This window comes from Palaemon carinicauda, chromosome 14 (genome assembly GCF_036898095.1).
Source record: "Palaemon carinicauda isolate YSFRI2023 chromosome 14, ASM3689809v2, whole genome shotgun sequence".
Taxonomy (NCBI): domain Eukaryota; kingdom Metazoa; phylum Arthropoda; class Malacostraca; order Decapoda; family Palaemonidae; genus Palaemon; species Palaemon carinicauda.
In genome coordinates, this window is record NC_090738.1 from 22,086,299 (window position 1) to 22,099,073 (window position 12,775).

The 12,775-nt window shown below is 34.0% G+C and overlaps 1 protein-coding gene across 1 annotated transcript; it reads right to left on the minus strand.

Annotated features, from left to right (window-relative positions):
* Positions 1–1,894: 1,894 nt before the first annotated feature.
* LOC137653129 (calaxin-like) lies at positions 1,895–8,867 on the minus strand. The gene is made up of 6 exons (XM_068386519.1): positions 8,770–8,867; positions 7,390–7,465; positions 5,247–5,410; positions 3,929–4,060; positions 2,966–3,090; positions 1,895–2,578 (listed from the first exon to the last, which is right to left on the minus strand). Exons 1-6 carry the CDS (start codon positions 8,834–8,836, stop codon positions 2,519–2,521), a joined length of 624 nt encoding a protein of 207 aa, XP_068242620.1. The 5' UTR covers positions 8,837–8,867; the 3' UTR covers positions 1,895–2,518.
* Positions 8,868–12,775: the final 3,908 nt, after the last annotated feature.

Here is a 12,775-nt window from a genome sequence, read left to right on the forward strand (position 1 = left end):
TCTCCCTCTTTCACCCCTTCCCGCTCTCACCCCTTCTCACTCTCACCCCTTCTCGCTCTCACCACCCTCAGACTCTTTCACCCCTTCTCACTTCCTCACCAACCTCTCTCTCTCTCTCTCTCTCTCTCTCTCTCTCTCTCTCTCTCTCTCTCTCTCTCTCTCTCTCTCTCCATAATAAATGATAAAACTCAATTTCAAAATAAATATCATCTTGTAAAACATTAGAAGCTACAATCTCTAGAGACATGATGTTCGCAAAGTGAATCTTTATCTCACTAAGAGTTGGAATTGTTGAAAGACAAACAGGCAAGAATGGAAGTAATAATGTGGTTTCTGGAATGGTTACACGATTTCGGTAGGTTTGGATAAATGGATAAATTCCAGGAATTTAAAAGGTAAGAACTTATTACGTTTAATAAATCCAAAGAAATATCTTGTAATTCCAATTTATAAAAGGGCTTAGTGCGCGGGGCAATACTCATCTCGACAGAACTCTCTCAAAATTTACGTTTTGGTCCAATTATTATTATTATTATTATTATTATTATTATTATTATTATTATTATTATTAGTAGTAGTAGTAGTAGTAGTAGTAGTAGTAGTAGTAGTAGTAGTAGTAGTACCTCTGCCAAGGAGGTCATGTTTTCACCTCTGTCTATTTGTTTGTCACCAATCTAACTCAAAGTTACGGGCGAATTTTGACTAACGTACTATAAATATATTAAAAACGATGTATTTAGGCCGAACCTCTCTCTCTCTCTCTCTCTCTCTCTCTCTCTCTCTCTCTCTCTCTCTCTCTCTCTCTCTCTCTCTCTCTCTCTCTCTCTCTCTCTCTGAATGCCATTTAGGCCGGTATAACTCATGTATGGTGTTTTTTTTTTTTATTATTTTACATCGAACCATATCTGAGAGTACTTTTTCTTTCATCGGTGACTTGAACAATAATGTCGAAATAATCTAATGCAGCTGTTAACGGAAGGAACTATTTAGCTGCGATACTCCAATAATTTAATGTGTGTGTGTGTGCGTGTGTGTGTGTGTGTGTGTGCGCGCGCGCGTGTATTCAGTATTTGCAGTGGATATTCGAAACGTCAAATGATAAAACAGAATGAAATATGGCAACTCGATTTGTAAAATTTTAATGCTTTCACTGGCAAAAACACCCCTTTGCTCTCTTTGATTCGTGAAGGTAAGAGAGGGCTCCGCCCATTTCATAGTAGTAGTAAGAAGAGCAACACCTTGCCTGTTTAGTCATGGGAACACTAGAGACATCTGACGAAAGATTTCCCCCGAGTGTGTGTGTTCTTTTGATTCTAACTGTACTTAAGTACGAAAATATTATATCTCCATGTCTGAATAATATTTTCTTAAGATTTTGGCTATACTTAATCAAAATTATATATGAAGCCTTCGTTAGTGTTCAATTTAACCATTGCAGGGTGAAGAAATATTCAGTGACTTTCTAAAAGTGAGTATACTATAATGAATGAATGATCCACCAATGATTATAGAGAGGTGCCTGTGGTTTTATCTTATTTTATAATTTTTAATCGGAAAATTGTGCGAAGTTGCTCTGATAGGGGATGAATTTGACAGCTACAGATGATACTAATTAAATTTGAAACATTAAAAAATACGGACCTTGTATTTGTCGTTACAGATGAATCGAAGTGTTTTGCACGTAAGACATATTCTTGATCATCATGGCAACACATTCGATATTTTCCTCTTTTCCTGGATTACCCCTAAAAAAAATTCTGTTCCAATTATTTGTTGGGTGTAGAGTGACTTCATTTTTCATGAATGGCAGGAAAAAGAATATAAACATGTACTGAATCATGCTGTAGAATTTTATTTTCTAATAAAATTCTTTGAAAAGTAAATCCTTGTCATGTTTTCCTGGCAATCTTGTAACTGATTAATACTACAATAGGATAATTCGGTCTTTCTTTTACTTGACTTCTTTGTTTACAAAGAGCAAGCAGAGCTGAATCAAACATGATCACTGAAATCATTAAATTTCAAGAATATCACAAGTTTCAGTTTTTTTATGCCGAATCAAGAGTAAGTTGAGACTGCTTTCAATAGGAGATACCTGAATTGTATATGCTTCTATAGTAGATTATTCATCACGATTTGGTAATTATCTCTGGAAACATTATTCGCTGTAATTTTGGAACTTGGAAACATTGCTTATACACGATCACCGAAATCATTAAATTTCAAGAATATCACACGTTTCAGGCTTTTCTTTATGCCGAATCAAAAGTAAGTTGAGACTGCTTTCAATAGGAGATACCTGAATTGTATATGCTTCTATAGTAGATTATTCATCACAATTTGGTAATTATCTCTGGAAACATTATTCGCTGTAATTTTGGAACTTGGAAACGTTGCTTATCCAAAGATATCTCTCGCATGATAACTTGAAGGGAATAGCTATCTAACCTGTGCAAAACTACTGGTTGATCTAAATATTTGAAGGAATCGAGAGGAATTCTGGCGAATTAAACAGCTTCTACATTTGTGATCGAAGTCCATACTTCTCCAGGAAGGTGCTCAAAAAGGCTTCCCTCTCCTGAAAATAGAGTAAAAACTAAACACTCAAAGATGCTTCGTAAAATATTTGTTTGATTTCAAGATATTTACATCATGGAGAAAGGAAATAACTACATGTGGGACTGGGTTGATATGTATTGCTTAAAATTTGGAAGGGCTTTATTCTAAAAATTCAGAAAAAAAAACCCGTGTATGATATGACTTGTATTATGAACGATTGTTGTGCTAAAACAGTCGGTTGTTCATAAGGGGCGCCCAAAAAACATATAACATATAACAGATACGAATTAAAACTTGTGTCTAAAACACACGTTGCTTCTTTTAGAACTATGGTTGATATGTAGACATTATTGGCTAAAAAAGAAGAAAAAAAAATAACCTGATATTGTCCAATTGATATTCTAACCTGGTTTTCAGGTAGTACTGTCCCAAACACTTCTAGAAGCAAAGGTTCTGCAGCCACAGCCGTTGCGTAGTCTGAGAAGCTGACACGACCATCGTGATCTATGTCCAGTTTTCTGCACACCATCTCTGTGAGAAGGAAATAATGATTTGATAAGAAAATCATGTTGTTTACTGATTTAAAGGCCACTCATGAATGGCAGAAGAAAGGGACAGTGACAATAACCCAACTAACTGGACAATTCTCTAATGACTGACCATATATACATATGATCAGTTTCCAAGCCCCCTCTCCACCCAAGCTAGAACTAGAGAAGGCCAGACAATGGCTTGGCTGCTGATGACTTGGCAGGTAAACATATAGGTTCCTCCAAACACCCGATCCTTTGCTCACAAGGTTGGTGAAGTTGCAGACACTACAAGAAACTATCGAGCTTTAATGGGACTTTGGACTTTGATATAATTTTGCTTCTCAAACCCTTGAAAATTCTATAACTGAATTCCCAAGAACTTCATAATTTTCCCATTTGCATAATATCTACTTCAATTGCTAATTAATTTGTGTTTCATACTGATACTAACAATATCATCCTTTCATTACTTTACCTTTCTGATGGAATTGAAACTTTAAATGAAACCATACATCAGAAAGAAATTGCCTGGATGATTTTGGTGAAGGCAAGCATAAGCACATGGCTGGTTAGTTATGCGAGATTATTTGTCAAGTCTTACTTCAGAAATTCAACAAGCGTGCACATCTTCCATGCATTTAAAAGATTTTGATACCATAATAACATTTAACCCATTAATTATATTGTTTCAGAGAACGTAAACAGGGAGATATTACTAAACTTATTTCACTGCATAACCTTTATCTACCACTTAACTGATGAAGTTTCATTCATCGTAAACCTTTTGTCGTTAAACACCGTTCAAGCACGATAACTTTTCCTCCCGACACACTCACCGACCATGTCCTTAACCACTTCATCTAGTTCTTCTCCAGGTGGAAGGTTGACAACGGCAGTCTTCAGCTGGTGGAACATTTCGTCACGAGACACGTAGCCATCGCCGTTGTGGTCATACACGCTGAAGCAGTCTACAATAAAATCAGATGGAAGAAATCTACATTCTTGACTTCCTTTACACACATAGCCTGGGTGGTTAATGGTATTAAGCTCGAAACCTCGTTCCAATGCACACTCAGATATCCACGTGCATTGTATTATTATTATTATTATTATTATTATTATTATTATTATTATTATCATTATTATTATTAAATGCTAAGTTACAACCCGAGTTGGAAAAGCAGGATGCTATAAGCCCAGGGGCCCCAACAGGGAAAATAGCCCAGTTAGGAAAGGAAACAAGGAAAATAGAATATCTTAAGAATAGTAACAACATTGAAATAAATATTTCCTATATAAACTATAAAAACTTTAACAAAACAAGAGGAAGAGAAACTAGATAGAACAGTGTGCCCGAGAGTACCCTCAAGCAAGAGAACTCTAACCCAAGACAGTGGAAGACCATGGTACAGAGGCTAAAGCACTATCCAAGACTAGAGAACAATGGTTTGATTTTGGCGTGTCCTTCTCCTAGAAGAGCTGCTTACCATAGCTAAAGAGTCTCTTATGCACGAACCTTTCACCTTATTGGGGTAGCTCTTCCAAAGGTGGCACCTTCACGATCCGAAGTATTTATTTTTGGGATGAAATTGATAACCCTATGCCCTTTTAACCATATTGGCTGATTGAATTACAACACAGCCATCTAAGTACTTTGCAGTCAAGGATATCACCAAAAATATGAATGCTATGAATATTTATGTTCATAGACATGTTATACCTTCATTTATCTTGTATCATTTGAGAACTGAACGATAATGACACTGAATTTTTTTTATTAACTAATATCCATAGGTCAAAACTAAGCCACATTAAACAGGTATTCGTAAAATTTTGATCTAAGCGCATTCTCAAGACTAGTTTTTATTACATTGGTTTGTTTTTAATACATAACTGATCTTAGTAATATGATGAAAATTAACTGATACTCTTAATTCAACCCGAATTATCCGCTATCAGACTATTATTATTTCGAGCATGGAGCATTTACAAGAAAGTAAGAGAAGAGGGACTAAAATCTTTTAATTATTTCAGAGAATGACACAAATTCAGAATAATGGTAGAACTTCTTGGCATTAACTTAGTGATAATACTTCTTATCTTTTTTAAGGATGACATAAAAAGAACAAGGATTTCCTTTTTTTTCCCACTTACAGTCAATCTTCTCCTCCAGCGTCCCCCTCAGGAAGACGGACATTCCAACGACGAATTCCTCAGGGCCGACAGCCCCGTCTTGGTCCATGTCGAAGACTTGATACATGCACTCCATCAGTACTTCGTCGGTCATGCCGAAGATTCCGTGCATTATGTCGCGGAAACTGAAGAAGAAGAAGAAGAATGAAAGGCCAGGAAAAAAGATTAGGTCTTTCTGTTTATTTTTCTTTCTTTTTATTTAAATTTTTCTATTTCAAAGTTAATTATCTAATGCTTAATGCATGGAAAAAGAAAATTATTATCTGCATTTCATTTCTTATACGACTGACTATTCGCACATGATATATCTAGATTTAACGATTAGGGATCAGGAAATATTCTATACTATCGTATGCGACCCGTCAAAAAGGACGGCTAAATATTTACATAGATTAGAACACACAGACACAGATTCAACCCTTCCTACCCCCTGTGCTTTTCATGACTACAGCACGGCAGTTTCGGCAATTTGTGAAAGTTATTTCCGAGAGTACCTCTCGTATTACCCCCTCTCACTAGGGTATGACTACTCCCTTTCGAACTACCCGAAGGACGTGGAGAGACCGAGTAGTCATACGTTTGGAAATGTCGCTGAGCTTGACAGGAAAAAAATATATATTCTGGAACATACCATTGTTGCTCATTAACAATCTTTACACTCACAAAGATCTACGATTTTTACGGCAACAGCTTTCCATTTATAATGCACAACACAAAAGTCTTGCAAGATTTCACCGATCTGAGTCACGATTTGCACTCATAGTGCAACGCAACACGAGATTAAATCTTACGAAAACCAACTGATATAATTTACACGATTACAAATCAATATTATAAGCATTGCAGGATTCAATCCCTTTGGTTTTCAGGTCTTAATGTGATCCATTGCTACACCTCTGTATAAGATTCTTTAAAAGCGTTTGACAAGTTTTATAATGTAAGGCAATTTTCCCTTTAAAACTGCTATTATCGTTTCTTAAATACAATAAATATAATGTCACTAGTACGCGACCTGTCAAATGACTTCTAAATATCTAAACTGATAAGCACACACGCGCACAAACTTAACACTTTCCACCCCCTCCCCCTTTCCTAACTACAACATGGCAGTTGTGGTCTTGTGGTTGCTGAGTGTACCTCCCGGGATACCACCTCTCACCAGGGAATGACTACTGCCTCCCCTCTACCAAAGGGACGGGGAGAGACCAAGTAGTTATACGTCTAGCAATGCCCCTCAGCATGTCCGGGAAGATATATATATATATATATATATATATATATATATATATATATATATATATATATATATATATATACAGTATATATATATATATATATACATATCAATATATATATATATATATATATATATATATATATATATATATCCAAGCACTTGCTTCTTTATTATATATTGGACATTACTAGTTATTCCATACAGAGAAAGAATCTCGTTTATAAATATATGAAGTAGACTCTAAGCTCTAAACCTCCAAAGATGTTAAATAATGGCTAAGTACTTATATGAAAATTTGCGTGTCTTGTGGTTCGCAATGAAACACTTTCTAACTGGCCTTGAATCTTTTGACTATCTTTCATTTGATAATGGTATCTGTAGCATAAATATCAATATTATAATAATTGATACTCTAATAGCACCTTTTTTCTAATTGTTATTCTAATTTCACTTATTTTTATCATTTCCATTATATTTGCATTAAGTAATTGTATGTAGCCATAAGTTGCAATAATGTACAATATTATTATTATTATTATTATTATTATTATTATTATTATTATTATTATTATTATTATTTGCGTTGTTGTTGTTATTATTATTATTATTATTATTATTATTTGCGTTGTTGTTGTTGTTGTTGTTGTTGTTGTTGTCATCATCATCATCATCATCATTATTATTATTATTATTATTATTACTATTATTATTATTATTGGGGTAACATTTGATACTGTTTTGTTTTCATACTGCTAAAGCATTGTGCTGACTTGATTGTATTCAGTATGCATTTCACAGAATATTTATTTTGCATTTCATGTAATCGTGAGCTGGAGTAAAGTATATTAATATAGGCATCAAACTCACCGATTTCCGTCCATTCTCGGGGAATTTCCGGTCGAGTCATGAAGTGCAAGAAGAGCATCTACTTCTTCGCACGTAACTGAAAAAATAATAATATTAATAATAATGATGATAATAATAATGATAATACTAATAATAATAATAATAATAATAATAATAATAATAATAATAATAATAATAATAATAATAATAATAATAATAATTACAATGATAATAATAATAATTATTATAATAATAAAAATAAGGACAATAATAATGATAATAATAATGATAAAAATAATAATAATAATAATAATAATAATAATAATAATAATGATAAAAATAATAATAATAATAATAATAATAATAATAATAATAATAATAATAATAATAACAATAATAAAAATAAATAACAATGATAATAAAGATAATAATAATAATGATAATAATAATAAAAATAATAATAATGATAATAATAATAATAATAATAATAATAATAATAATAATAATAATAATAATAATAATAATAATAATATTTAGAAGAGACATCGAAATCTATCAAGACATTATAAATAAATTTGGAGAGGAAAATCAAGATAGATCTCATTCTGAAGTTGAATATATACATGGATATGTACCGTTTAAGCATTGCTACTAATAATATTTCCGACATCTTTCATATTTATTGTGAAAGCTTTAAGGTAGAGAGAGAGAGAGAGAGAGAGAGAGAGAGAGAGAGAGAGAGAGAGAGAGAGAGAGAGAGAGAGAGAGAGAGAGAGAGAGAGAGAGAGAGGTTACCTTTTATCTTTACAAGATATATGCTCTTATTTATATCTCAACTTTATGTGAATAGAATTTGTCTCATAGCGAAAGGCTGGAGCTGAATTTAAACGACTTATGGGTAAACTAAATTCTACTGGCAAAGGATATGAAGTCAGTAGAAAATGAAATAAAATAGGAAAAATTATATTGACAATAACTTTACAGATGTGCAATTCAATATCTGCAATGTACTGTTACCCAGTTCATTGTTTCTTTATATTTCTAGTGCATTTATCTTTGAAAAAAGGATTCAACCTTCTGTATTTCATGGTTTGACTATGCAAAATATTATTATGCCGAGAGCCTTATGTCGACATTTAATTTACATCTGTACAACTCTCACAGACTACACGGTGTTCTTTCTTCGGTTTATTGTAATCATCACACAAAAAATTACCGTCTTTATCTTAAAATAATTTTTGATAATCATTGCAGATTGTGAGGATCTGCCCAAAACGGCAGTTTATCCAGTGCTTAAATATTTTCACGTTCTTGCTTATCAAAATTAATTGTATCATCGATATTATAAAACTAGATACGAATGTTATGATGTATTCATTGAACGCTGAAAAAAACACTTACAATGTGTGTTCTTAGCGATCTTCTCTGCTTGCTTTGAATAACCCTTGTAAGTTGCGTTTTTAGCCATCTTGAATGTTTTGAAGGTAAAGTTGTTTACATCGTTGCCATAGCAACGAGAACGTAGTGCGATAGCCGCCGGTTACGTTTTGTTTGGCGATAAATTTCAAGATAAGAGTTTATTATTATTATTATTATTATTATTATTATTATTATTATTATTATTATTATTATTATTACTCGCTAAGCTACCACCTTAGTTGTAAAAGTGAGATGCTATAAGCCCAAAGGCTCCAATAAGGGAAATAGCCCAGTGAGGAAAGGAAATAAACAAACTACAGAAGTAATGAAAAACTTAAATGAAATATTTATAAAACAGTAACAACATTAAGATAGATATTTAATATATAAAATAAAATAAAAATTCAAAGAAACAAGAGGAAGAGAAATAAGATAATGCGCCCGAGAGTACCCTCAAGCAAAAGAACGCTTCCCCAAGACAGTGGAAGACCATGGTACAAAGGCTATGGCTCTACCCGAGACTATTCTATGGTGATGGAAAATGTCTTTTGTAAGTAGATAAATCAAGTCTCTAACATTTTTTTTCTCTAGCTACTTGATTTTTAACTTAATACGGATGTTTTACAATAACCTCGGCTATAACTATCGTTCACTATATATTATATAATGCATACGATTTCTCATGATAAATTTTTATGTTCTTCTTAGTAATTTTATGCGTGTAACTGTTGGATTGCTACCGTATCAATAATTGTAAATAGTCCCGACCTAAAGCAAATATATCATTGTTGTTATCTTTGTAATTGGAGATTTCAGCGTTTCTGAGAAAAGATAGCTGTTGTTTAGTCCCAATATTCATGAAAACCATAGATATTATATAATAATAATAATAATAATAATAATAATAATAATAATAATAATAATAATAATAATAATCTTTATTTCAGCAAAAGCCATATACAGAGTTACAATAAGAGTACAGTGATCTTACACTTTTGACATCGGTAAAAAAAAAGATGAGATATGCAATAATATCAGTGATATATTATAAACATCCATTAGCAGGTTGACCATAGAGTTCTAATGTCTGGGTAATAAAATCATAATAGAATTAACGCTTAACAATGATGATAACATACATATCAGCATACAAAAAAAAAAAAAAAAAAATGGCGATGACAATGATAAATATGTTGGAGAATACTAAGATGTTATGTACTCTGCTGATACGAAATATGATAATGATACGGCCCGAGATCTCCATTGTGTGATCATGATTCCTGAGTTCAGCTCTTGTTCGGGTCAAATAGAACACACCGAGACTCTAATTATGGTAAGCAGCTCTTCTAGGAGAAGGACACTCCAAAATCAAACCAATGTTCTCTGGTCTTGGATAGTACCATAGCCTCTGTACCAAGATCTTCCACTGTCCTGGGTTAGAGTTCTCTTGCTTGAAGGTACACTCGGGCACACTATTCCTTCTAATTTCTCTTTCTCTTGTTTTATTAAAGTTTTTATAGTTTACATAGGAAATATTTATTCTAATATTGTTACTGTTCTTAAAATATTTTATTATTCCTTGTTTTCTTTCCTCACTACGCTATTTTCCCTGTTGGGGCCCCTGGGTTTATAGCATCATATTTTTCCAACTAGGGTTGTAACTTAGCAAGTAATAATAATAATAATAATAATAATAATAATAATAATAATAATAATAATAATAATAATAATAATAATACCATCCTCAAGAGACAGAAATTGTTCATTAGGAGCAGTAGCTGATTGTCGTACTCGACTGACGATTATTTGAGATAGAGTTCGATCCCTTGCTATCGCTCCCAAGTTCAATAAATTGTATCATCAGCTTGGGTCGAGGAAAAAGACATAGGGCTGTCGTTTCTTCAAAATACAGCAGCAGAATCATCTTGTTCTTTTCAAATGGGCCAATGTCCTATCCCAGCCATTCGGTTCATATAACGGTCTCAGGCAAGGAGGCATCCTTTCACCATATTTATTTAATGTTTACACAGATGATTTGAATATCAGACTGCATTCACTTTCCATTGGTTGTGCGGTTAATGGCTTCACCATAAATAACCTTTGCTACGCTGACGATATGGTCCTCATTTCCCCCTCTGCCCAAGGCCTATGACGTTTTATCGACACCTGCAACGCATACGCTAATGAACATGACATAATCTATAACGAATCGAAGACACAGTGCATGTACATGTCCTTCCTAGAGTGCTCCGATTCGTAGTAGACCCACATATTTTCCTCCAAAACCATCAACTAGCATTTGTTAATGATTTTCCTTACCTAGGTCACATCATTACGAAAGATTTAAAGGACACATCTGACATTGAAAACAGGCGACGTAAATTGTGTTGTCTAGGGAACATGGTAACGAGAAGATTTGCCTTCTGCCGCCAAGATACCAAAAAACTCCTGTTTCAAACCTACTGCTGTTACGTGTACGGGTGCTTGCTAGAGGCAAACTATACGCGTCAATCGATGAGACGTATCACAGTCCAGTCATTCACAATGATAACCTAAGACGCCTCACTAATGTTTGTTGAAAATAGACTGGATAACATAAAAACCATGATTCGACGCTGTATAGTAAGTGTCACCTCCCTCCTACGATCTAGTGAAAATCCCCTAATTCAAAATGTGCTTGCAAGTGCAGCTAGAATAAAATCCAAAATGTGGGAAACCTGGAGTAGGGAAACGTCAGTGCAATGAATTGTATCTACTAATCTTTGTGGGTGTGGCTATGCAAAATCTTCATCTCCTAAATAATTCTAGGTATAATATCCAGTAATGTTATGATAACGTGTTTTATTATGATATATCTTTGCTGTCTGGAAGTCCTTTATTTCCCTCACACCACCTGCTCTGTGACTAGATTTTTTTTTCCAGAGTACTATCATTTTCAAAGCGATTTTTGTTCCAACATAATTATCATTGTCAACTCCATTCTTTTCTTTTCTCTCTTTTTATTTGCTGATATGCATGTTATCATCATTATTAAGCGTTAATATTATTGTGATTTTATTACCCAGACCTTAGAACTCTGTGGTCAACCTGCTAATTGCCGTATGTACTGTATCACTGGTATTATTGCATATCTTACCTTTTTTTAACTGATGTCAAAAGTGTGAGATCACTGTACCCCTATTGTAACTGTATATTGCTTTTGCTGGAATAAAGATTATTATTATTATTATTATTATTATTATTATTATTATTATTATTATTATTATTATTATTATTATTATTATTAGGCGATTAATAATTTTAATATAATGCACATTGCAAGTGATTATCGCAAATAGATATTCGCAAGATCTTAACGATATAATTTAGATATTAACAAAACCCAATTTCGGCGGTAGTAAGGAATGCCCAAGGATGCCCCGGAAGGACTCCCATACCCATACCCACTTTAGGACCGCCATAAATTTCGGAGTTGACCTGGACCTCACATCTTGAGAGCGAGCCATTCGCATCCTTCGAGACGGTCCGTAAGGCTAATAATGGCTCGCTGTGAGAAACAAAATTCGACCGAAACGACCGTCCGTAAGGGCCAGAATCGTCTGAAGGGCGGCGCCCTGCGGTGCGGAGCACGCCCACTATTGTGCCCGAACAAAGGAAAGGCGATAAAGCGTAAAGCGTTTACATCCATTAAGGGTCATTTACAAATGAGGGCTGTCAACGCCTCGTTGGGGAAGTGAAAAATGACCACGCGAAGGAAGGCCTCCTTCGATCCTGGGAGGAAGAACAGCTCAGGAATTTGGGATTGGTAGAGGACTCCGAGGAGGAGGGCATACCGGGGTGGTTGTGATTGGGTTGGAGGGGAAGGGGTGGGTGGGTTGTAGGCTTAAAGATATTTGCGCTACCGATTTTGCAGAAATTATGCAATGGGGTACGCGCGCTTTATTCGCAAGATTAAACATCTTTCTGGATTGGAATGAAAATTTTATTG